At 38.5% G+C, this 25,981-nt stretch overlaps 1 protein-coding gene across 1 annotated transcript; it reads left to right on the forward strand.

The window, feature by feature from the left end:
* The first annotated feature begins 1,280 nt into the window (after positions 1-1,280).
* SUB1 (SUB1 regulator of transcription) lies at positions 1,281-20,623 on the forward strand. Its single transcript, XM_007192246.2, has 5 exons — positions 1,281-1,402; positions 3,906-3,978; positions 6,123-6,245; positions 17,316-17,424; positions 19,625-20,623. Exons 2-5 carry the CDS (start codon positions 3,907-3,909, stop codon positions 19,702-19,704), a joined length of 384 nt encoding a protein of 127 aa, XP_007192308.1. The 5' UTR covers positions 1,281-1,402; position 3,906; the 3' UTR covers positions 19,705-20,623.
* The last annotated feature ends 5,358 nt before the right edge of the window (positions 20,624-25,981 follow it).

The raw sequence follows: 25,981 nt of genomic DNA on the forward strand, positions 1-25,981 counted from the left end.
CATGCTGGAACAGTGGTTCCTGAGTGAGTTTCATCTTTTTACAGTCTAATTTTCATATTTTTATTTTTGACTTTTTCATCTTTCTCATTGAAGTGTATCTTGTATAATGTAAGATGCACGAATATTAAGTGAAATATTACATCCGTACATGCCTGTCTAACCACCACCCAGACCAAGATGTATACAGCATCCCCACAGGTTCCGTCATACTCACTCCAAGTGATATCCCCCAAGGGTAACCTGACCTAGATCCCCATGGATTATTTTTGCCTTTTTTGGAATGTTGTATAAAAGGAATTATACAGCAATTGTTTCATTTTTAAAAAGTGGTCATCTAACCTGACACTGAATGAATAGAAGTGGCCTAGAGCATTTGCAATCTGCCTCAGTCTGCAGTAAGCAGTGGGACTCAGGCAGTGCCGGGTTTGAATCATGATTCACTCCCTGTATAACCTAGAGCAGAGCTTATTTAAACTTTTTGACCCTTGGTCTCTTCATCTAGAAAATGGAGAGAATAATCATTCCTACGTTGGAAAGTGCTTGTTAGGATGATAATTATATGTAAAGTGCCTCATTGCAGTACCTGGAACATAGTGGGTGCCTGATAAATGTGTGTTGAATATATATTCTTGGCTATAGTCGGCATTCTTTAAATATAGATTCAAAGACTCTATTAGCCATATTCCTGCTTGTAGTATGGATTTCTCTTGCCTTCTGTGAACTACCTTACACCTCCAGGACTTCAGTTTAGGTACTTTTTTTTTTTTTTTGCCCAGTGGCTTTCCGGATCTTTGTTCCCTGACCAGGGATTGAACCCAGCCCTGGCAGAGAAAGCGCCGAGTCTTAACCACTGGACCGCCAGGGAATTTCCCAGGACTTCAGTTTAGGAATGTGTGTGGGTGTGTGGCCAAGGACTTCTGCAAAGACTTTTCGCACTTTCTGGCATTAAACGTTATGACTTTGGCTTCCTTCCCTCGGATTTTACTAGCCAGGATTAAATACCAGAGTAGGGGGTGGCGGGCAAGGATCATTTCTCGGAAAATGGGCCAGAAGTGTTGACCTTTTTCGATCTTTTTCAGACATTTCACTTTAATACAAGAAACATTTATGGAACAAGTGCAAAGCTCGGTGCTTGTCATTCATGTTTTATTCGTTCCCTCACTCACAAGTCAAATCCAATCTTCGCTGCATCTCACTTCCGCGGCATCGGTTCAGGATGAGGGGCGGTCCCTTTAAGGCCCTGGAAAGGGTCTCGGTGTTGGTTTCGGAGGGGAGGCCACGCCCCATCACGTGCGCGTGGTCTCAGCGGGGCGGGGCCGGCGTCTCTTTGCTGCCGTCACTTCCGTTTCTCTGTCAGTAGCGAGCGAGCGAGCTGGAGGCAGTTCAGCTACAAGAGCGGAGCGTGAGTGCTCGGACCCCGCCCCCACCCCCTCGAAACCGCCCTCGGCCGGCCCTCACCTTGCCAGCCCGGCGGCTGCGCGCCCGCAGCGCCGGTCCCTCTCGTCGGCGACGGCCGCGGGAAATGGCGGCGCTGCCTGATCTCCCCCATGCTTCCTCGGCCTCCCTGGTCCCCTCCTCGTCCCCGACCCCGCGCCCCACGCGCTTCAGGCCTCTTGGCCCCCGAAGCTGGCCCCCGGGAACGGCCCAGGGGCGGTGGGGGAGGCGGCGCCGGGCGGGGGCGAGGAGCCACGGGAAGGGGGCCGGGGTGCCCCCGGGACAATGCATTGGCGGCCCGGGCGGGGGCGCGTGCGGGGCCTGCGCCTCCCCAGGGTCTCTCCGGGGTCCTCATCCCTGCCCTCAGGAGGGGGGGGACCCGGTCGGAGGAAGGCCGGCGGTGCGGGGTGGGGGGCGACTGGCGCTGTGGGAGTGAACGGCTGCTTTGCTGGGGGGCAGTGAGCTCTTCGAGGGAAGAAAATGGCGCTTGGTGCAAGTCCCTCCTCTCCCACGCCGTCTCCTCCGCATTTTGCCGCCTCCCACGCCCCCTCCGACCGACCTGTCTCCCACCGCCCGAGGCGTTGTCAGCCCCGGGGTTCTGGCGGCTGCCTGGCGTCGCGCGGCCCCCTTCCTCCGTGTTGGTGCTTATCCCCCTCGTGTTGTACCGAATTCGCGTGCCTTTTAGTCCTAGTTTGTTTTCACCTCTTGTTTTCTAATGCCTCCTTCCCCATGCCTTCATCAGAGATCGGGGATTTCATTTTTTAAGTTGTGTTTTGTATATATTCCACACCAGCGCTGTTAGTAGCGCCTCGCCAGAATTACGAGCCTGCCGCCCTCCCCCCCGCTTTTTTCCTTTTGAACGGTAAAGGCTCATTAAGTAAAAGTGAAAATATATTTTGTTAGAAGTTCAAACAGGCTGGCTTTAGTTACCGTTACCTTGTTTTCGTGTCGGATGGACTTATTTGGGTTAAACACGGGGTGGTTCTTTGAAATGATCTTAGGCCCCCAGGTACCTTTCATGAACAGATGGTATAGTTACGCCTGACCGTTTCAAAGTGAAAAACAGGGTACGTTCAGTTGGATTACCTTTTTAAAAAAAATGCTTCTAGGCATTATTAGCTAGCATGAAAAACAACTAAATTGATTTTGGAGATTAGGTTGGAAAGCGGAGCAGTAACAGGATGAATGTATAAAACGTGGCTATAAATGTTGCTTGCTCCCCTCTGAATTTACTACTCTTGGCATCAAGAAATTGCCAGATAAAATCAACATGGCTGGCTTGGGCATGGTTTGAGCTTTTTGAATTTAGTGGCTAGGCTAGGGATGGCCCATTTCTTTTACCTTGACTTCCTGTTTTGGGATACATTCAGTGCCCTTGCTAATGGCAAGTTTAGTCGAGATCTGGATTATTTATGGTTTTTTTGAAGTCTTTTTTTCCCCTTTTTTCAGCAAACATTATAGTGTGTGTTGTGTATATTGGACCCTTTAGGGCATACATAAGTTAATAGGACTCAAGTCTCTTCTGAGATGGAGGTGGAGAGAGCAAAAGATACTTGTTTTGAAAATAAGCATTTTACCACTTGGTATTATAAGTGCTTTGGAAAGAGGTACAGCGTGAAATTCCTTGCATTTTGGGAAACATAGAAGCACAAGACTCTGCCTTGGCCTCAGGCACTCTGTAAACATCCACAGGGAAAGCAAGGCACTGGCCTATGTACCTCTGTCTGGGGGGACCTGGGGAACTAGGGTCATAGTAGGAATTGGAGAAAAGGTTTTGCCCCTCCCATAAGCAGATTCTTCAAATTTTAGTTGTATTCCAGAGTAGAAAATCAGTGTAAAATGTAAATGAACTGTGAATTTTGTATAACTTTGATTCAGTACTTGCTCCTTTGATTGGCATGGTCAAAAAGCCAAAAAAATTAAGAACATATACAAAATATGAAAAATAGGATTATAATGGTAAAATTAATTAGATATCCACATCTGTATAGTACAGTTGTTCACCATGCTGTGTGTAAGTTGATATCAGTTCTGGCAGTGAATAATTGTACATAAGTCTCTTCAGTGCCAAGTATAAAGCAGTACTGAGAATTATTCATATTTCTTCTTGGTTTTAACAGTGATTGCTGTCAGCTGCCTTTTTGCAGTTTACCCTAAACATAAACATCTGACCCTGCTAAAATGAAGTATAAAAAGCCCCATTGACTTTGAGAAAGAGAGAGGTGTAGGAGTATGAGATGTGTATGACATTTAGTTCTTCTTGCTGGGTTCAGAACTCTTCACTTTGCATGTTATTTTCAATTTGGAAGAGCATAGATTAAGAACATAACTTCTGTGCTCAGTGTAACAACTCCAGTACCAAAAATGGTAGAAAGAACTGTGGAACTTCTTGAATCTTTGATTGGGGGAGAGTTAAGTTGAAGGTAATAGAGCAAATTATGAATTATTTACATAATGTATTTTTCTTTCAGAATGCCGAAGTCAAAGGAACTTGTTTCTTCAAGCTCTTCTGGCAGTGATTCTGACAGTGAAGTTGACAAAAAGGTGACTATACACCATGTGATTTTTGTGATACTTAATTCAGCAGTATTGCCCACATCCAGTTCTGAAGGACTGCACAGCATATCAGAATTTTAAAATGAGAGCCTGGATGGATGTTTCTGAAAGTGCAGATGTCCCCTGAACCACTTGACTAAAGTGCCTAGGGTGCTTGTTGTATACGCACACGCCAAGCCCCACATCAGACTTGAGCAAGTCTTCTGACATTACCAAACTTCCTGTTGTGGCTTTTTAGGACTCCTAAGGCTCCCTAGAGGAATAGTGCTAGATTTAGGCCAAAGCCATTATTTGCCATTATTTAGTAATCTTCCTAATCTGTAGGTATTCTGTGTAGTTGTTGAGCCAAATTATCTGAACTCCTTGAAAGCAGATGTCAGTTTGACAGTCTTCTCAGTCTTGATGTTTATCCAGCCTTCAAGGATTACATAAAATTTGGCTTGGTACATTTTAAATTAGAATATTATTTACTCTGGTCCCCTCCTTTTAGTTATATCAACACCCAGCAAAGCTAACATGAAATTACCCATTTTGATGGAAGAGGCTTTTTCTGCATTAGGTGATAATTGTGCCGTAAGCTTAACTGTGCATTCTGCTTAACTGAGCATCTCACACTGTAGTCAGGGCTTCTTCCGCGCAGAATTGTCCTTTATCTCCTAGAACCTTACATAGTTGTGTCTCTGAGCTCAGCAGTGTTAGTTAAGAGAAAAGAGAGCTTATATGAGAATCTTGGAGGAGATGGACTTTTATAGGGAAGTACATAGTATAATATCACCTGGAAGGTTGAAAAAAAACTTCAAAGAGCATGCATGGCTATATTCGAGAAGGGAATGTCTCTTAGTTTTTTGACTTGCACACAGTATAGCATTTGAATACATTGATTTAACAAGCTTTTTATTGAGCTTTTATGTGCCAGGTATGTGCCATTCCACAGGGACTGTATAGACCCTGACAAAAAGAATAATTGCTTTTTGCTTATTGAGCTGAGGTAATTTTTGCTATTTATCCCAAATAATACTGTTAATCCTGTAAGCACTTACATTAAATGAATCCAGTCTTTCAGTTTGTATACATAAATACATACATTATGTCAGTATTTTACCTAGCATCACATAATTTGGTAAAACATTAATAGTTTATACCTTCCACTAAGGAACATGACTGCCCTCTACTGTTTGGATTGGGAACTCTACTGGATTTCATGGACTGTTGGCTCATTTTTAAAATAAATAAATAAATAAAATTAATTAATTAATTAATTTGGTTGTACTGGGTATTAGTTGTGGCAGGTGGGCTCCTTAGTTGTGGTTCCAGGGCTTCTTAGTTGCAGCATGCATGTGGGATCTGGTTCCCTGACCAGGGATCAAACCCAGGCCCCCTGCATTGGGAGTGCGGAGTCTTATCCACTGCGCCACCAGGGAAGTCCCTGTTAGCTCATTTTGAGAATGAAGCTATATGAAAAACTTTTAGAGTAATGCTGCTTTTAAAACATTGTTTTGATTTTGAATGCTAGTGTAACACATTACTGTTTATCTTAAGTGATTTTTTTGTGATGAGGAAGTTTTGTGATGAGTTGTTGACCTCTGGTGCCCAGTACAAAATACCTTTCTTAGCTTTGCCTACTCATAAACTTGCTAAGCCAATTTAAGTCCCTTTTGGAATTGGCAGAGGCATAAATAATCATAAGTTGGTTGTATTCTTCCTAATTAGTACATTTTCTTTGTAAAAATAAGTAACTGACTAGTTTACTAGACTTGTGGTTTCCAGAAGTTTAAGTTTATTCAAAAGCAGCAGCCCCCGTACCCCCATCTTTTTTCTCTCCCAAAGAAATTTTATGAGGGATCCTAGTCTATAAAATAACTGTTTCTCTGGTGAATACCACTCTAATGCCTGAAATATCTTTTGGGTTTCTGAGAGCACAGTTTGAAAACACTGTATTAGATAGCAGTGCTAGGTTAGTTTCATAGTTCTGTTGTCAAGTGAAACTTGCTTGTGTATATATTTATGATTTTTTAAATTAATAAATGGAGTGTTTTGATCCTTTAAGTTTTGAAAAGTAATGGAATCTTTTGAACCTGAGATGTGTTTCGTTCTTATGCAGATTTTAACCATATTCTTGTTTTTCTTTCAAGTTGAAGAGGAAAAAGCAAGTTGCTCCAGAAAAACCTGTAAAGAAGCAAAAGACTGGTGAAACTTCCAGAGCCCTGTCATCTTCTAAGCAGAGCAGCAGCAGCAGAGATGATAACATGTTTCAGGTAAAGTGGGTTATTTCCTTAGTTCCAGAGGAATTATTACTTGGCTTGATCTAAAGAATGTTAAAAGTACCTTAATCTGATAATGCATAATAATCTTTTATGTATGTTATAATTCTCTTGACTAAGGATATTCCTTGAAATATAATAACAAGTTAGTAGAAATGAAAGCAATTTATATGATGCTAGATGATTGTTGAAATCTAGAGTTCTGTAGTCTTGCTGTATTTAAAACAATGGGAATTTAAAAGTTAGAGAAATGCAAAAGAAGATTGAGAACTGCACGTTTAGAGAGCAGCTTGGAGGAGGTAGGTCTAGTATTGGGCTGTGAAGTATGGATAGGATGTTACTGGAGGGGAAACAGCAATATGACCTGCCTAGTTTTGGCTTGATAACAGAAAGGGTGAATGGGTTTACTAAAATGGGCCCTCAATTTATATATTGTGGGGATTAAGGTTGAGTAATGAGGTAAAGTGAGGGAAGTTCATTAGAGGGCTTTGATGAAATTACTCAGGACTGGCATAGCTTCTTTCCTTGGGTTTCTTATCTTGTTTTAGGGAAACTTGTTATTAGCATCATGGTACAAGAAGGATTTATGGGAGAGGCAGTGGGGATAAATTACGTGCGGTGATAAGTGCTTAGATGGTTTTTCCAGAAGGTGAAATAGTGATGATTAAGATCGCTGGTGAGGAAGAATGGACTAGAGGAATGAAGCAATCAATGAAGACTGGTTTTAAATTTGAGAGACAATAGAGATGAAGGTTTCATTGATAGATATGAGGAAAATGAATTAGTTTTAATGGCAGAGGTGGTTAAGTTTGGCCTTTTGGATCTGATTGTAAGTGTGATAAAGTGTCTCTGCTTTAGAACCTAGAAGGCTTAGTTGGGAACTGTTCATGTGGGATCATTAGTATGGTTGACTGAAACCTTCCACTGAAGTAAGTTATAAAGCAGAGGGAGAAGAGGAGGTGACTGAGGACATGTCTTGTGATATTCAGGATGGAAGGAAAAAAGGATATAGGTTAGAGAAGGTGAAGGGAAAATAGGAAGAGTACAGTAATGGGAGCAAGAAAAAAAAAGTGCTTTGTGGGAGCATAAACAAGATAAGCGTTTCAAGGAGACATTAGTATTAGTCAAAGTCAGAAGGTTGGACAAAATGAGACTGCAAACATTTACTTGACTAGAAAGTAAGGCTTGTGTGTGTGTGCACTTATTCTTTTTTTTTTTTTTTTTAAACTGACTGATGAAAGACAGTACCAGGATTAATGTGAGAATGGGAAAATAGAAGTTGGATATTTTTACTCAGTTTTGTCTTGTTATAACTCTAGATAAAGAAATAGACACATGCTAGGTATGCTTAATACTGTATTGAACATTGGAGATGTACTAAGTAGATTTTCAGGCGCACTGATCATACAAAAAATGGTAAGTATAAGGAGATGATATGTTAGCTTGAGTGTAGTAGTCTTTCACTCGGAATATGTACATTGATTCATAAATCTTAAATACATACATTTTTTAATTAAAAATTATGTAAAAAAAGTGACAAAATGCAGATCAATTTTTACGGGTTTTAGTCTTCTGACTTTTGTATATTTTAGAGGAACTAGGAGCAGATTAGATTAATTTGATAGAGAATGTGCAGATGCCTTGAAGTGGGAAAGAGCTTAGATTGTGCAGGAATTATGAAGCCCTTGTGCCTGGAGCCTAGAAAGTTGGCTGAGAGTGTAGGTAGAAGGTCTAGTTGATAAGGAAGGTGAAGGCCAGATCTTTCAGGGCTTTCCTGTTGGGAGCCCAGTTTTAGGAGTTTTAGTTTTATTCTAAGTGTAGTAGTGGGAAGCTATTTTAAGGGGCAGAGTGAAATGTAAAATCTGCAAGAAAGTATCCCTTCCTTTCATAGACTTTCTTCCTATATAGAATGAAGGACTGCTTTGGAATATTTCAACTTAATGTTTGTACTAAAGGTAAAAACTTTCAAGTATTTGCTTGGCAATTATCTTGGGCTTTTCTCTGATCAATTCTGTTCACTGTATGCCTGCTTGTACTTGGATAATAGAGCATCTGTGGCCTATTAATGGATTTCATCTTGTCTCCCTTACTCCCGATTGTACAGATAAAGAAACTAGGGCCCACATTTAGAGATTTTATTCTATTAGAGCAGTTTTGGGAAACCAGTTCTTTTTTTTTTTTTTTTTTTTTTTAATGGTAAACTTACTGACACAGGATATTTAATATTTTTATTTATTTATTTATTTTTATATTTATTTTTGGCTGTGTTGAGTCTTCGTTTCTGTGCGAGGGCTTTCCCTAGTTGCGGCAAGCAGGGGCCACTCTTCATTGCGGTGTGCGGGCCTCTCACTGTCGTGGCCTCTCTTGTTGCGGAGCACAGGCTCCAGACGCGCAGGCTCAGTAGTTGTGGTTCACCGGCCTAGTTGCTCTGTGGCATGTGGGATCTTCCCAGCAGGGCTCGAACCCGTGTCCCCCGCATTAGCAGGCAGATTCTCAACCACTGCGCCACCAGGGAAGCCCCAGTTCTTTTTTTATGGGGAGGTTATCTCACCAAAAGAAGTGAGTTCAGTTCTTAAGCCCTCATTTGGAAGGTTCCCAAGCCTCAAAGGCTATTAGACTCCTCACCCTTTTGAAAGTGCCTTTAGGAGGATCATATAGGCCTGATTTTCAGAGTGACTTTTCACAGACCTAGTGAATACATTGGTTATGTAATTTAAAAAGAGGACTTCATTTTTATTAGTAATAATGGTTTGATAATTTTATTAGGAAAGACAGGTGAAGGATGGGGTTTTTGGAAGGAAAATCAATTATGCTCATTGTGTTTTGTAAAGTTTTAAAAAATTCTATTTATTTAATTAAAATAATAGACATATATATTTCCTATATTTTTCATTTACAAGAAATGCCTTGAAGACAGCTCCCAGAGTGGAACTTTTTTAGACATTGCTAGTATCTTTAAGGACCTGGGTTATCAGGTATACTTTACGAAAGACAAATCTAAAATCTAAATTAAAGTTGTTTGAGTATTGCTTAGTAGCCATAAGACAGGGTTTTGTTTTGTTTTTTTTTAACCTAAATACCCATCTCTTGAGAATAGAACTGGAGGAAATGATCTTAAATTTTGGAAAAGCAATGTGCATCAAATATAAGCAGCTCTCTAAATGTAATATTTGAAGAGAATTGTGCCCAAGGAAAGTCACTATGCTAATCTTTTAAGCTGTGGAATGATTTGGGCAGATTCCTGAGTAGAGAGGAGGTACTACTAGGTGCTTGCTTTTGTCTGGTTTCTTCAGCTCTGAATTTTGAGAATTTGGTTCCAAAGGGATATAATTTACCTGAGATGACTTACGTGATGTGGACTGGAGAACTATCTTGTAATTACTTAGTACCTGTGTCTTAAAAGGTCAGAATGATTGAGGCAGGGGACTTTGGTCCCTATTCTTCTTCAGAGGGATCCCTATTCGTCTTCAAAGTTCAGCACAAAGGATCAGTCATACTGCTTTAGTTGATCTGATGATTTTAAGGATAAACCTGTTACTTTTTAAATTATGTTATTACAGAGTCAAGTGTTCTTAACCTGGGGGTTTATTTTGGGAGTCCATGAAATTAATATTTTATTTGGATTTTTTTGTATTGAAGGGATTATTTATAACCATCAGTACCCCAAAGGGGACAGGAAATCAAAAAAAATTTAAGAATCACTGTTCTGTATGACATACACATTATTTTTTTCCTGTTAACCTCCAGATTATGTGTGTGTGAAAATACATGCATTCTGTTGTGTGATTGTTTTCTCTTATGACATGTAAGTGCAGTGATCTTTATTCTTTCTACCTTTAATTATATCTATACTACTACCTCCTCATTTTTCTGTGGTTAGTTTTTTTGTTTTTTTTTTTTTTGGTAAGAATTTGTCAGCTTTGTTTCTTCTCAAGGAAGAGGTGACTATTGGGCAAGTTCTTTTCTTTTTTTAAAAATAAACTTTATTGAGATACAGTCCATATACAATAAAATGCACACATTTAAAACATAATTTGGTGAGCTGTAAAAAAACATACATGCTTTTTAAAATTTTATTTTATTTTTGTTTTAATTTTTATTGGAATATGGTTGATTTATAGTGTTGTGTTAGTTTCTGCTGTACAGCAAAGTGAATCAGTTGTACATATACATACATCCACTCTTTTTATTGGGTTGGCCAAAAAGTTCTTTCAGGGTTTTCTTAACATCTTACAGAAAAACCCGAACGAACTTTTTGGCCAGCCCAGGTAGATTCTGTTCCCGTATAGGTCATTACAGAGTATTGAGTAGAGTCCCCTGTGCTATACAGTAGGGTCTTATTAGTTATCTATTTTATATATAGTAGTGTGTATATGTCAATCCCAATCTCCCAATTTATCCCTCCCCTCCCTCCCCCCACTTGGTAACCATAAGTTTGTTTTCTACAACTGTGACTCTATTTCTGTTTTGTAAATAGGTTCATTCGTACCATTTTTTTAGATTCCACATATAAGCAGTATCATGATATTTGTCTTTCTCTAAACGTACATGCTTTTGTAGTGAGGCCATTTCCATCACCCTGGAAAGTTCCCTCTAGACCTCCCTTTATAGTCCATTCCCTTTCCCCAGGTAAGCACTGATGTAATTTCTGTCCCTAGAGATTTATTACACCTGTTCTAGAGCCTCATATAAATGGAATCATACAGTCTGTATTGCTTTGTGTCTGGCATCCTTTGCTCACCATAATGTTTTGGGATCATTCCTTGTTTCAAGTATCAGTGGTTCTTCTTTATTGCTGATTGGTATTCCATTGTATGGTTGTACTACAGTTCGTTTATGCATTCATTTTGGGTGGACATTTGGGTTGTTTCTAGTTTGGGGATACTAGGAATAAAGCTGCTGTGAATATTCTTGTACAGGTCTTTTTGTGGACATTTTTGCCTTTTGGGTAAACACCAGATGTATTTGCTGGGTCATAGGCTAAGTGTATGTTTAACTTTAAGAAACTGTCAAACTTTTCCAAAGTAGCTGTACCATTTTACAGACCCACCAGCAGTGTATGAGATTCCAATTGCTGCACATCCTCACTGGGTATTACCAGTCTTAAAAATTTTATCCACTTTAATTAATGGATGTGTAGTTTTACTTTGTATTTCCCTAATGTCTTATATTTTTGTTTGAAAATTCTATTCAGATCTTTTGCCTATTAAAAAAAGGTCATTTGATTCATTGAATTTGAGGGGTTTTTAAAAAATATTTTAAATACAAGTCCTTTGTCAGATACAAGTATTGTGAATATTTTCTGAGTCTGTGGTTTACTTTTTTAATTTAAGTATCTTTAAAAAGCTTTGATTTTGAAAATGTCTGTTTTCATCAATTTTTTGCTTTTTTGGTTAATGCTTTTTGTTTCCTGTTTAAGATATAGTTCTCTACCCCAATGCCACAAAAATTTTGCCAGTGTTTTTTTTGCTACACTTTTTATAGTTTTAACTTTCATGTTTAGGTCTCTAATCCATGTAGAATTAGTTTTTTCTGTGTATAGTGTGAGATAGGGGTTGAGACTGATTTTTCACCCCTGTACAGATAATCGAGTTGTTCCAGTACCATTTGTTCAAAAGACTATTCTTTTCCTGTTGAATCACCTTGGATCTTTAAAGAAAATCCGTAAATATACAAAATATTTATCTATTTCTAAACTCTGTTGTAGTCCATTGATCTCTATGTCTGTCTTTAGTACCACACTGTCTTAATTACTATGCTTTTATGGTGAGTCTTGAAATCAGGTAGTGTAAGCCCTTTAACACTGTTCTTCACTTTCAGAATTATTTTTGCTATTCTATGTATTTTGTATTTTCATACACATTTTATAATCAGCTTGTCAATTTTTATCAAAAAGTCTACTGGGATTTTGATTGGGATTGGGTAAAGCTGAAGATCAATTTGGGGAGAGTTGGCAACTTGACAATATTGAAGTTCCTGTTCATGAATATGGTATCTCTGTCCATTTATTTAGATCTTTTTTGATTTCTCTGTTTTGTGATTTTTCTGGTACATCTTTTGCTAAATTTATTCCGAAGTATTTTGTGTTTCGATTCTATTGCAAATGTATTATTTCTTTTTTTTATTTATTTATTTAATTTATTTTTTTTAACATCTTTATTGGAGTATAGTTGCTTTACAATGGTGTGTGAGTTTCTGCTGTATAACAAAGTCAGTCAGCTATACGTATACATATATCCCCATATCTCCTCCCTCTTGCGTCTCCCTCCCTCCCACCCTCCCAATCCCACCCCTCTAGGTGGTTACAGAGCACTGAGCTGCTTCCCACTAGCTATCTGTTTTACATTTGGTAGTATATATTAAGTCCATGCCACTCTCTCACTTCGTCCCAGCTTACCCTTCCCCCTCCCCGTGTCCTCAAGTTCATTCTCTATGTCTGCGTCTTTATTCCTGTCCTGCCCCTAGGTTCTTCAGAACCACTTTTTTAAAATGTGTTGTTTCTTAACTTCATTTTCCAGTTCATTGCTAAACAATATGTACAATATTACATAATATATGTTAAGTATACATATAACATATATTCTATATTTTATATATTTATTTGTTACATATGTATTTTTTAGGACTTCTTAGATTTCTCTGTTGATGATTTTTGTTTTTACATCATCCTTTTCATTCTTTTTCTTGCTTTATTGCTAGTATTTCCAGTACAATATTGAAAAGAAGTGGTGAGAGCAGACATCCTTGCTTTATTCCTGATGTGTTAGGGGCAAAGTATCCTTCTGACTCTTCTTTTTCCTCTAATGCCTCTATTGCTTAAACTCTGGAATGAATGTGCATACTGTGGATTTGGTGCTTTGGGCTGGGAGAATGAAAAGTCATAGGATAAAAGTGGTGCAGTTTTCTGTAGGGCCCATTTATTTGAAAATTCGTGTTAAAGCTTTTTATGCTAAAATGAACACTGGAGAAAAAAATTAAAAAAAAAATAAAGTGAACACTGAATATATTAAGGGGCAGTATACAAAAGAAAACGCACAGTAAGTTTTTGGTTACAATAAGGGGTTCAGATGTTGGTAGAGCAGCGTCGGTCTGCGTCCTCAAGCGTCCCCTCCTTTCACCCCCACAGTTCTTTGGTGCTGGTGTTCCCTGAATCATTATTGCCAGATTTTAAGAGAGTCAGTTTATTGACCTATACCTTTTCCCTACTTTGTATAATTTCTTATTTAGAATAGTCAAACACAAGTTATTTGAAGAGTGATTAGGGACTTCAACATGTAAATTCACAAAGTTTTAAGTACATGGAGGGTCAGTCACGTTTGGGAGAAAGAAAATGCCTCTTTTTTTTTAAATTAATTAATTAATTTATTTTTGGCTGTGTTGGGTCTTCGTTTCTGTGCGAGGGCTTTCTGTAGTTGTGGCAAGCGGGGGCCACTCTTCATCGCGGTGCGCAGGCCTCTTACCGTCACGGCCTCTCTTGTTGTGGAGCACAGGCTCCAGACGCGCAGGCTCAGCAATCGTGGCTCACGGGCCCAGGTGCTCCGCGGCATGTGGGATCCTCCCAGACCAGGGCTCGAACCCGTGTGCCCTGCATTGGCAGGCAGATTCTCAACCACTGCGCCACCAGGGAAGCCCGAAAATGCCTCTTTTTAAGTTCATCTGTAGCAAAGAAAAACATTTATACACACCTCATTGAAATTGTGGGTGAGGAAGCTTCTTAGAAGTTTCTAGGGATCGAGGGTAGAAGTGAAGCTAGCTAACAATGTGTTGTGTTAACTGTATTGTACCATGCTTTTTACATAAAATAACTGAGTACTTGTTATTACTAATTTAAGACTGGTAAAATGCCGTTCATATACTTATAACTGTTTTTTAAAAAAAGGTTGCTTTCAGTCTTGATCTTTAACTTTTTTTCTAGTGAAATTTTAAAGTTGTGACCCTGTTTTTCTGCTTCTGGTTTTCTTTTTTTCTTTCTTTTTTGTCCTTAGTTCAGGGACCTATAAAGGCTTCAGAATTCTCTTCCTGGCTTTTCAAGTCCTTTTCAGTATAGCTCCATCTATTCAGCCTTTTGAATCTCATCAGTATTGTATCTTTCACTTTTTTCTCCCTTTTGCTTAATTAATGGCCTGTCATTTTTCAAGGTCAAATTCCACCACTGGAAGTCTCTTCCACTACTCAAGCCCACACTGAATGCTTACTTGACTTACCTGATCAATATTACTCTAGTAGGTTTTCAGTGTATTTTAATTTTATCTATTCATCTGTCACATGAGCTTACCTTAAAAACCAAAATGAAACAATGTTCAGTTCAGTGCTGTAGGTGCCTAAGATACTTAAAAATTTGTTAGGAATTAAATCAGTGTTATAAATCACTATTGGGAGTTTCACTGTGATAATTATTTTGGTCTTATTTATTTAGTTCATCCATTAAAACAGTTTGCTGGGAACCTGGTATGACAGGCACTGGGGGACACAAAGAGGACTGTAAAAAATAAGCCGTTAGGGCTTCCCTGGTGGCGCAGTGGTTGAGAGTCTGCCTGCCAATGCAGGAGACACGGGTTCGAGCCCTGGTCTGGGAAGATCCCACATGCCGTGGAGCAACTGGGCCCATGAGCCATGATTACTGAGCCTGCGCGTCTGGAGCCTGTGCTTCGCGACAAGAGAGGCCATGATAGTGAGAGGCCCGCGCACTGCGATGAAGAGTGGCCCCCGCTTGCCGCAACTAGAGAAAGCCCTTGCACAGAAACAAAGACCCAACACAGCCATAAATAAATAAATTAAAAAAAAATGCAAACCTTTAAAAAAAAAAAAAGCCGTTAAAAATGACAGTAAGATCACTGGTGACTTTAGCATAGGCATTGGGAGTTTAATCAATGGAAACAGCAATTCTTGCCTTTCAAAGATTAGCAATAAAGGGAGGAAGGAAACATGAGGAAAGTTATACAATGCAGATTAGGGAAAATGCCTTATAGAAAGAGGAGAATGAGCATGTTTGGAAATGGTAGGTAAGAAACCAGTGGAAAGGGAAAGAATGTACAGTTGACCCTCAAATAATGCAGGTTTGAACTGCCTGGGTCCACTTGTACACAGATATTTTTCAGTACTAAATACTGCATGGTTTGTGGTTGGTTTAATCCTCGGATGTGGAGGGCCGAGGTATAAATTATACTTGAATTAACCTCTGAGTTGTTCAAGGGTCAGCTGTATATGCAAGAAATGGGATACAAAAGGTAAAGAACTTAAGAATTGATGGAGATGTGGGTAAGTACTGAGAAGAGAGATTTGAAGGCACTTAACCACACCTGATGGACTGTATTTTCTCCATGAAGCATGAGGCATACCCTGCAAATAGGGGCCACACCAGTGGGACGAGAAATTTGAGAAGGAAAATGAACAAGACCTGAGACAAGAAAAAGCAGCCTGAGAGGACCATAGGCAAGATGGAAGCCATAAATGTGTACTTGTATCAGCCTAAGTGTGCTTCTACTATAGCAATACTTGATATGCCAATAAAAGGGATTATTTAATCATTAAGGGACCCAGGTTTGTAGGGAAAGCAACTTTTACATGATGATGTGTTTCAAGCACAAGATCATAGCTAGTATTTAAGTCAGGAAGATTGAAGAGTACGTTTAAAATGAGTCAGATAGGTAGAGGTAGTAGGGGTTTTGATCAGATATCCTGGAAAGTGCTTATAGACAGTTGAGTAAGCCTTTTCCTTCCCTGTGCAATCTGTAGTTTGTGTTAAGCAGCAGTAGAAGGTTTTTGAAAAATAGTTTTCTGTGGACAGTTTTAAGTTCTCAGCTTGAGACTGTAAGTGGAGTGTAATTATTTTTTAGGACTTCTTAGATTTCTCTGTTGATGATTTTTGTTTTTACATCATCCTTTTCATTCTTTTTCTTTATTGCTAGTATTTCCAGTACAATATTGAAAAGAAGTTATTTGAAATGAATGTCTAAAAGGAAAAGCTATCTCATGTTACTATTGACTGGAACTTTGGATTCTTATATTCAGAATGGTTGCTAAACCAATGTAGCTAGCTGAGTCTATGGATTCCTGTGGTCGTGGTTTGTGCAAGATTTTGCTTTGTAATGATCTTTATGGAAAAAAAAAAAAACACTTAACATAAAACTTACCATCTTAACCATACAGTAATGTTAAGTATGTTCACTTTATTGTGAAACAGAGCTCCAGAATATTTTCATCTTGTAAAACTGTTACATAACAATTCCCCTTTTCTCCCGATCTCCCCCCAGCCCCTGGTAATCACCATTCTACTTTCTATCTTAATCTGACTATTCTAGGTACCTCGTATTTTTTTTTTTTTTAAAGCATATGAAATTTTAAAAAAATTATCTATTTTTTGGCTGCGTTGGGTCTTTGTTGCTGAGCGGGGGCTTTCTCTAGTTGCGGCGAGTGGGGGCTACTCTTTGTTGCGGTGCGCGGGCTTCTCACTGCGTTGGCTTCTCTTGTTGCAGAGCACGGGCTCTAGGCACGCGGGCTTCAGTAGTTGCAGCACGTGGGCCCTAGAACGCATGGGCTTCAGTACTTGCAGTGTGTGGGCTCAGTAGTTGTGGCGCAAGGGCTTAGTTGCTCCGTGGCATGTGGGATCTTCCCGGACCAGGGTTCGAACCTATGTCCCTGCATTGGCAGGTGGATTCTTGACCACTGTGCCACCAGGAAAGTCCCTAGGTACCTCATATTAAGTACTGGAATCATCCAGTATGTATCTTTTTGTGATGAGCTTATTTCACTTAGCATAATGTCCTCAAGGTTCATCCTTGTTGTAAATAGCATGTGACAGAATTTCCTTCTTTTTTAAAGCTGAATAATACTCTGTTATTTATGTCCCAATTTAATGTAAAAGTGATTGGAAACGTGAGATGTGCTTTGTTTCATCTTTTTAGAAAGATTTCTTTTTAACAGTGATAGTTCCTTTGGTGTAGTTTTGATATTGAGAATAGTAATTATTTTTGTGATTAAAAGTAGAGTGAGTGTGCAGCAAGTGTGAATATAAATATGGATGCCATTGTTGAACACCTTTTTATGTTTTTGTTTCTTTTGCAGATCGGGAAAATGAGGTATGTCAGTGTTCGGGACTTTAAAGGGAAAGTCTTAATTGATATTAGAGAATACTGGATGGATCCGGAAGGTGAAATGAAACCAGGAAGGAAAGGTAAGATTTAATTTCCTGAATTTGGTCCTAATGTTGGGACTAAATTTAAAATTACCTAAGCTTGAAATTGTTTGGACTTTATTTGAAATTGAAATAATGTTGATGGTGCATAGGGCATGGGAGATCCTCCTTGAGCTGATTCTCTTTATCTTCTGTAGCCTTTTTGTTTTTTTTGTTTTTGTTTTTTTTTTTTGGCTACACTGTGCGGCATGCAGGATCTTAGTTCCCTGACCAGGGATGGAACCTGTGCCCCCTACAGTGGAAGCGTGGAGTCTTAACCACTGGACCACCAGGGAAGTCCTTGTAGCCTTTTTGGACGTGACACTTAACTTATTTTAATGAAATGTCTTAAATAAAGCTTGTTGAAATATCTCCCTCTCTCCCCCCAGTAATACCCCTAATATCACTTCAGTTGGCTGCTAATTTACTTGAATGTACCTTTAAAAAGATTACATCAATTCTGAAGTAGAATGGGGGCACTGGGAAGGTGTAAAATCAGGAATGGAAAATCCTGGTTTACAGTGTTTCCTTTTGGTTCATCTCCAAACAGATATTCTTTAGGGTGGTATCCTTTAAGTGGGTCTTTGTCCTCCTTCCATTTTTGCTTCATCCAGTCCCAAGCATGTCATCATCACAGAAGCATGCTTTATTCATTCACCAAATAGCTACAGAACATTTGTGTACCAACAGAAATTCATATATTTGGCTGGTTAGCTGCTTTAAGTTGATCCTTAGCTAATGAAAAAAATGCCTTCTTATTTTCTTCTACTCTGCCTGCATGTCATTTTGAAAAGTACCACTTGTTTGCTTCATGTAATTTTTGACTGTATTAATAAACTTAACCTTTATATGTTTTCCTACCCTTTTCTTCTTCAGACTAATTTTGGATTGATCATTCAAGTTGTCCCAGTGTAGCCAATGCCAGATTTCTTTTCTTGTTCCTGCAAACATTTACTAAAATGATTTGATTAGCCCTTCCTAAGTATTGCCCTAATATATTCTCCTCTTTCCTCTCAATTTCATGGCCTCCCAGCAGTTTTCTGAGAAATTCATTAATCTTCCAATTCTAGTTTATTTCTGTGCTTATAAGGGTCAAGCATTAGAACATTGTAAGTTTAAAGCACATTCTGTTCATACTTTTTAATTTATTTATTTATTTATTTATTTATTTATTTATTTATTTATTTATTTATGGCTGTGTTGGGTCTTCGTTGCTGTGCATGGGCTTTCTCTAGTTGCGGCAAGCGGGGGCCACTCTTCATCGCGGTGCGCGGGCCTCTCACTATCGCGGCCTCTCTTGTTGCGGAGCACAGGCTCCAGACGCGCAGGCTCAGTAATTGTGGCTCACGGGCCCAGTTGCTCCGCGGCATGTGGGATCCTCCCAGACCAGGGCTCGAACCCGTGTGCCCTGCACTGGCAGGCAGATTCTCAACCACTGCGCCACCAGGGAAGCCCTGTTCATACTTTTATGTCTTAAATAGGAACATGTCATTAGCTAATGTTTTAAATGTTTATGTGTCTGGTGATAGGCTGAGATCTTATTCACATTAGCTAATTTAATTATTCACAACAACCCTTTGAGTTATAAGCAGCATTTTACTGATGAGGACACTGAGGTTTAGAGGTAATTAATTTTTTAAAGGCCATAGAGTTAGTGGCAGTGAGGCTGGGATTTGAACCCTGGCAGCATGACTCCAGAGTGCATTCTTAACCAGTATGCACAGTCTAAGAAGTCCTGTTTGGATCGTGTCTCGGGGATTTTTCCAAAGTGCAGTGAGTGCTTCTGGAAGAACTCAGCACAAAGTCATTCATGCTGAGTTCCTGTGGAAATTTTGAGCAAATGTTGGAAACAACTGGTTGTAGAAACGGGGTGTCACATACCGAATCTGGGTCTGGCCACATAGCCTGGAAGTTTGCAAGCACTTGTGAGATAAATCTTCAGATCATCATTTGCGCTCACTGGGTATAATAGGCATTATGCAGGATGCAGTGTTGAAAGTAAAACTGGGTATAAGATTGACCTGCTAAGGTAATTGTGATGAATGTGTAATTAACAAATGTAAGGGATTTGATTCTTAATGTACTATTGTGCCATTCAAAATGGCAATTTAGATAAAACAATATTTTAGTTGGAAGTATGAAAATCCTCAAGAGAGCTTAAGTAGATACTCAATTTTTGATTTTTAAACTTTTTTTTTAGGTATTTCTTTAAATCCTGAGCAGTGGAGCCAGCTGAAGGAACAGATTTCTGACATTGATGATGCAGTAAGAAAACTGTAAAATGAGAGCCATGTAAAACCTGTACTGTTCTAGTTGTTTTAATCTGTCTTTTTACATTGGCTTTTGTTTTCTAAACATCGTTTTCCACGCTATTGTATATTTGGATTGCAGAACAATTTGTAAGATGAATACTTTTTTTTAAATGCGCATTATTAAAAATGTTCTGAGTGAAGCTAATTGTCAGTTTTATTAAGGAGGATTGCTTTTGTGTCCACCACCTAGTGTAAAATAAAATCAAGTAATACAATCTTAACTGTTGTGGCCTTCTTTGATCAGAAAAGTTGGTACTTTTTAAGGCCAAAAGTAACAGTTTATCGACCTTTTAGTTTCAACTCAGCTTTTACGTTCAAAAGGATTAGCATTGCATTGAATTTAGAAAATTTTGGTTTGTGAAATTCATGGTTGATCTGTTTCCTTCTAGTCAAATATCTGGACTTGTTTGATTTTTTTCTTTTCCCCCCACCCCAATGATATTTCACTTTCCCCTTTTTTTCTTCACTTCATTTTCCTTTTAATAACTTGTTATGTTCAGTTTTCATTTTGCTTTTTGCTCTTTTTCTTGAGTATATTATGCTAATTTGGAAAGTCTGAAACTGTCAAAATGTTACTTATCTCAATAAGGTACTTGTAAGTAAAATATTATATGAGAACTACAATCACTAATTCTACTGTATTAAATATTAGGAGATATAGTTTGATAAACAACATGGCTTGTATGAAAACTCCGAGCAAGTAAATGTATGTATGTCATTACCTGTAGTGTTCTGTGTAGTTGTTATCTTATTGCTTAGTCTGCAGAAAATAATGACTTAGATGTCTGATTGCTTTCACTTATTAAACATATTCACCATGGGATGATGTCTATAAAATCAGATATTGTTAAATTAGACTAGGATTTAATAAAAATTGTGAAAGCTTACTGGCCTAACATTTTATTTTATGACATTGAGTATGGATTATATATAGCCAGAGATATAGCTGAGCTTAACTGTCATAGTAGATAATGTGGTCAGTTTTTAGGGGAAAGAGCACAAAGAGCACATACTTGTGTTTTTTGGCCTTTGCTTCAGTAGACTTGGTTTTTTTGCAGTTCATTTATGGGACAATGGCATTCTAGACTTAATGTTACTAAGTTTTAGCAGGCACTCTCAAGTGATTTTCATTGAACCATAATGATGAAGCAGACATAGGTTGAGACACAGATTTCAGGGGCTTTGCAGCAATAAATAGGGCATGGTGTGCCTTAGGAGAAGAATGTAAAGAAACTATAACTGAAATTAAAAAAGGTGGCAGTGAAGAGGAAGGAATTCTCTTCACACTAAATGATAACACATTATATTTTGATCACATTGATAGGACACAGTTCTAGATAGAATAGTAAAAAGAAAGGTTTAAAGACATGTAAAAAATTATTGCTGACATTTGGTAGCTAATCTCAAATGATTACTGCCGTATCAGAGAGTTGCACTATTATACCAAGTTTGATTACCATGTCTAAAACATTTTATAGTAGAGTTGTCAAGGACTTGATTTCAAAACCATCTGCCAGGCCACATAGAGTTATCAGTTTTTTTCTGGCAGCTGTTCTAAGTGTTTCTTTTACATTTTTAAGATTTTTAAAAAGTGTTTTTTAGCAGTAACCCTAATATGTGCATAATTGGGGAAGTAAATCTTCTTTTCTGGTATTTTAGCTTTCATCACATAATAGATACCAAAGTGTTCAGAGTACGTATTTTAGACAAATCATACTTGTTTGAAAACTTTCCCCTTATTTGGGAACATATTAACTGAATTGGGTAGATTTGTAAAGTATTCCTTATTGTATATACAGAAAGGGTAGTTAGAAAACAGAACTCTGATCTTGGTGTAGATGAAGAGGGAATAATGGGTAAATTTCCTAGGTTTATGTGAAATTACAAGGTGTATGCATTTTGAAACAATCTGCTAATACAGAGATGTGCCGAAATCTGTTACCTAGGCATTTTCTAGCTGTTTAGTATTATGTCATTAAAACTTTCAAATAAGGAGTGTTTCTCTGGCAGATTTTGGTAATGTTCTTGGTAAATTCATTTCAGTACATTACTGGATATTTAATATACAGAAATTATTAATCTCGTGTGTGTGTAGAAAAGGATGAGAACTGGGTTGAAAGAAGAGACTTTTTAAAGTAACTTGTGCTGGAAAGAAAAGATAGGGTATATTGTTTTCTATTTAAACTTTACCTTCTTGGTAAGATTTCTTCCAGGAAGAAAGTGTGACATTTTCAGGCACTGGTTTCTTACCTGATAATGCCAAAATGAATTTAATTCACGCCAGCCCATGAATCTGTGCGGTAGCAGGGCCTTTCTAGTGGATTTTTGTCTTTGTCTTTTTAAAGTACAAGCAGCATTTGACCAATTTCTAATGCTTTTGGCGTTTGAAGAACAACCACTAAAGAAAAACTCTTATAATTTTATTCTTTTTTATTTTGCTTCATAAATTCTTAAGAACTTCTTTTGAAAGAAGAATACTCCTACCTCATTAGCTAGTCAAGATGCTGTGATGGTCAAGCCTATTCTTCATAATGTGTTTAGGAAAAAAGACAGGAAAAGTAAGTACGTCCTGGCTTGGCTATTGAGGGGAAAAGAGAAAGAATTGAGTATTAATTATTTAAATGTTCCTGATGGGGGTATGTTAGAAGAGAACTATAAAAGTTTGAAATTTTAAAAAAAGTGCTAATATTTAGGTATCACTCCTTAAATTCTTTGCAACTCACTTTTTATGGAAAATTCAGTGAAACACTCAAAAGTTTTTGTTTTTTTTCTTTAAAGCGGTGTTTTTCCAGATAAACTCTAGGGGTAAACATTCACATAGTAACAAATATGTAATTCTGTAATTGTGGAATACCTGTCTGCTTGTTTGGTACATCTTCCATGGAGATGTCAATGAATATACTGCATCTGTGAATATTTTAAATGTTGAAATAAAAATAAGAAATGTGCCCTGTGTGTCATCCCAGTTTCACAAACCCAAAGGTGAATCGCTAAGTTATCTGTTGAATGGGTTTTATTAACAAATAGGATACCTTTCTGTGTGAATGCTTTGGAATGTGAATTAGCCTTTGAGTGTTAAATCTTCTGAGGACCTCTGGGACTGGGTGCTGTGGCCTCATTTTTTTCATCTACTTGATCCAAATGAAAAAATGCAAATATTAAGCTGTACGTGGCCTCTTTTACTTTACCTGTATGAGTGCTTTGTGGTCTGATTATTCCTTGTTATAATTAATGTATAAAGTCTCTATTTTTCTCTTCTTGATTAGTAGTTTTGTTTATTAGTTAATATTGAGATCTCATTGTTTAAATTTCTATTTAGGGAAATTTAGGCAGGGATAGAGAGATCCATGGAAGGTTACTTATAACTCTTGTTTTGTTCCACTTGGAATTTTAGTGAAACATATTGACTTAAAAATCTAGTTAAGAAGAAAATAGTACTTGAAATTTATACAGTTAATCACTGACTTTCCAATTTTGTTGTATGGTTCAAAGGAGTTACGGGATAGAAAAGGAGTTTGAAAAGTGTGAAACATTAAAAAAATTATGTGAAATTATTTACTGTATAACATTTTATTCAAGACTTACGGCCATCTGTGTCAAAGATCTTGCTACACAGGCATTCCCCTCTTCCCCCACTCACTTCGTGTAAATTCGTCACAGAGTTCAGACCTTCCCAGACCTCCTTTTACAGCCATTTAGTCCTGGACTAACAATGACCTACTGTTTCTACCTCAAGTGAAGCATCTTATTTCACTCTTTGGCTCTTGATAGAGTTTAACTAGTTTATCTTTCTGCTAGATAACTTATTTTAGCATGGAAATGATTTAGGCCACTTCCTTTTTCTAAACTCTGCTAGAAAGAAAAAGCACTTATCCTGAATCTCAACAGTTGGATACTAAAACCTGCCTTGGTAACAGAATGCTGTATGCAAGGGGCTTCTCCTACCAGCCAAGCCAGAACTTAACTAAAATTGTGTGTGTTGTAGCTCATGTGTTTTGGAAAGTGGTGTGAAGTTCCAGTTTGGCCCTCTTCTAATTAAGCCCAGTGTACTGATTGCTCTTAACTCTGGCTTTGTTTCTCAGATGAGTTATTGCAAGAATGATACAGAGAATTCCCATATATCCCTTCACCCAGAGATTCCATTCAGATTTTGCCAATTGTTCTAATAATGTCTTTTGCTTCCAACCAATTTCACTGTTAGTCTTCACTCTGACACAGTTCTTCACTTTTTCCTTTGCTTTTACAACACTGACGTTTCTGGTGTTTTGGAGGTTCGAAGGTCACGAGTGATGTTGACAAGGGTGGACAAGGCCTAGAAGCTGGTTGACTGAGGAGTTGGAGACTTAGCTTGGTTGTGAATGAAAAGTGGGATGGCAGCTGTGGAAGCATGTGGGATCAAGGGTGGTTGTCTGATTGAAAGAAACACAGTGTGTGCAACATCTGTGACATGCAGAGTTGGCTGCGTTCAGTACATGTTTAAATTGACCTTTGATGTCAGCTACAATTTCAATCACTTCCCACTTTTGTTTTCTGGTGACTTTTTCATAAGTGCCACCTGAACTGTGAGTACTTCTAATAATTTTTTTTTTAACATTTAATTGGAGTATAATTGCTTTACAATGTTGTGTTAGTTTCTTCTGTATAACAAAGTGAATCAGTTATATGTATGCATATATCCCCATATCCCCTCCCTCTTGCATCTCCCTCCCACCCTCCCTATCCCACCCCTCTAGGTGGTCATAAAGCACGGAGCTGATCTCCCTGTGTTATGCAGCTGCTTCCCACTAGCTATATATGTCAGTGCTACTCTCTCACTTCGTCCCAGCTTACCCTTCCCCCTTCCCGTGCCCTCAAGTCCATTCTCTACGTCTGCGTCTTTTTTCCTGTCCTGCCCCTAGGTTCATGAGAACCTTTTTTAGATGCCATATATGTATTAGCATACGGTATTTGTTTTTCTTTCTGACTTATTTCACTCTGTATGACAGACTCTGGGTCCATCCACCTCACTACAAATAATTCAATTTCTTTCTTTTTATGGCTGAGTAATATTCCATTGTATATATGTGCCACATCTTCTTTATCCATTCATCTGTCGATGGACACTTAGGTTGCTTCTATGTCCTGGGTATTGTAAATATTGCTGCAAAGAACATTGTGGTACATGACTCTTCTTGAGTTACGGTTTTCTCAGGGCATATGCCCAGTAGTGGGATTGCTGGGGCATATGGTAGTTCTAATTTTAGTTTTTAAGGAACCTCCATACTGTTCTCCATAGTGGCTGTATCAATTTACATTCCCACCAGCAGTGCAAGAGGGTTCCCTTTTCTCCACACCCTCTCCAGCATTTATTGTTTGTAGATTCTTTGATGATGGCCATTCTGACTGGTGTGAGGTGATACCTCTTTGTAGTTTTGATTTGTATTTCTCTAATGATTAGTGATGTGTTGAGCATCCTTTCATGTGTTTGTTGGCAATCTATATCTTCTTTGGAGATATGTCTGTTTAGGTCTTCTGCCCATTTTTGGATTGGGTTGTTTGTTTTTTTGATGTTGAGCTGCATGAGCTGCTTGTATATTTTAGAGGTTAATCCTTTGTCAGTTGCTTCGTTTGCAAATACTTTCTCCCCTTCTGAACGTTGTCTTTTCATCTTGTTCATGGTTTCCTTTGCTGTGCAAAAGCTTTTAAGTTTCATTAGGTCCCGTTTATTTTTGTTTTTATTTCCATTTCTCTAGGAGGTGGGTCAAAAAGGATATTGCTGTGATTTATGTCATGGAGTGTTCTTCCTGTGTTTTCCTCTAAGAGTTTGATAGTGTCAGCCCTTACATTTAGGTCTTTAATCCATTTTGAATTTATTTTTGTGTATGGTGTTAGGGAGTGTTCTAATTTTATTCTTTACATGTAGCTGTCCAGTTTTCCCAGCACCACTTTTTTTTTTTTTAATGTTTGTAAAGCGTGTTTAGTTTTTAAATTTTATTTATTTATTTTTCGCTGTGTTGGGTCTTTGTTGCTGCGCGCGGGTTTTCTCTACTTGCGGTGACCAGGGGCTACTCTTTGTGTGGTGTGCGGGTTTCTCATTGCAGTGGCTGTTCTTGTTGCAGAGCACGGGCTCTAGGCACACGGGCTTCAGTAGTTGTGGCACACAGGCTCAGTAGTTGTGGCTCGTGGGCTCTAGAGCACAGTCTCAGTAGTTGTGGTGCATGGGCTTAGTTGCTCCACGGCATGTGGGATCTTCCCGGACCAGGGAT

Source organism: Balaenoptera acutorostrata, chromosome 2 (genome assembly GCF_949987535.1).
Source record: "Balaenoptera acutorostrata chromosome 2, mBalAcu1.1, whole genome shotgun sequence".
NCBI classification, from domain to species: domain Eukaryota; kingdom Metazoa; phylum Chordata; class Mammalia; order Artiodactyla; family Balaenopteridae; genus Balaenoptera; species Balaenoptera acutorostrata.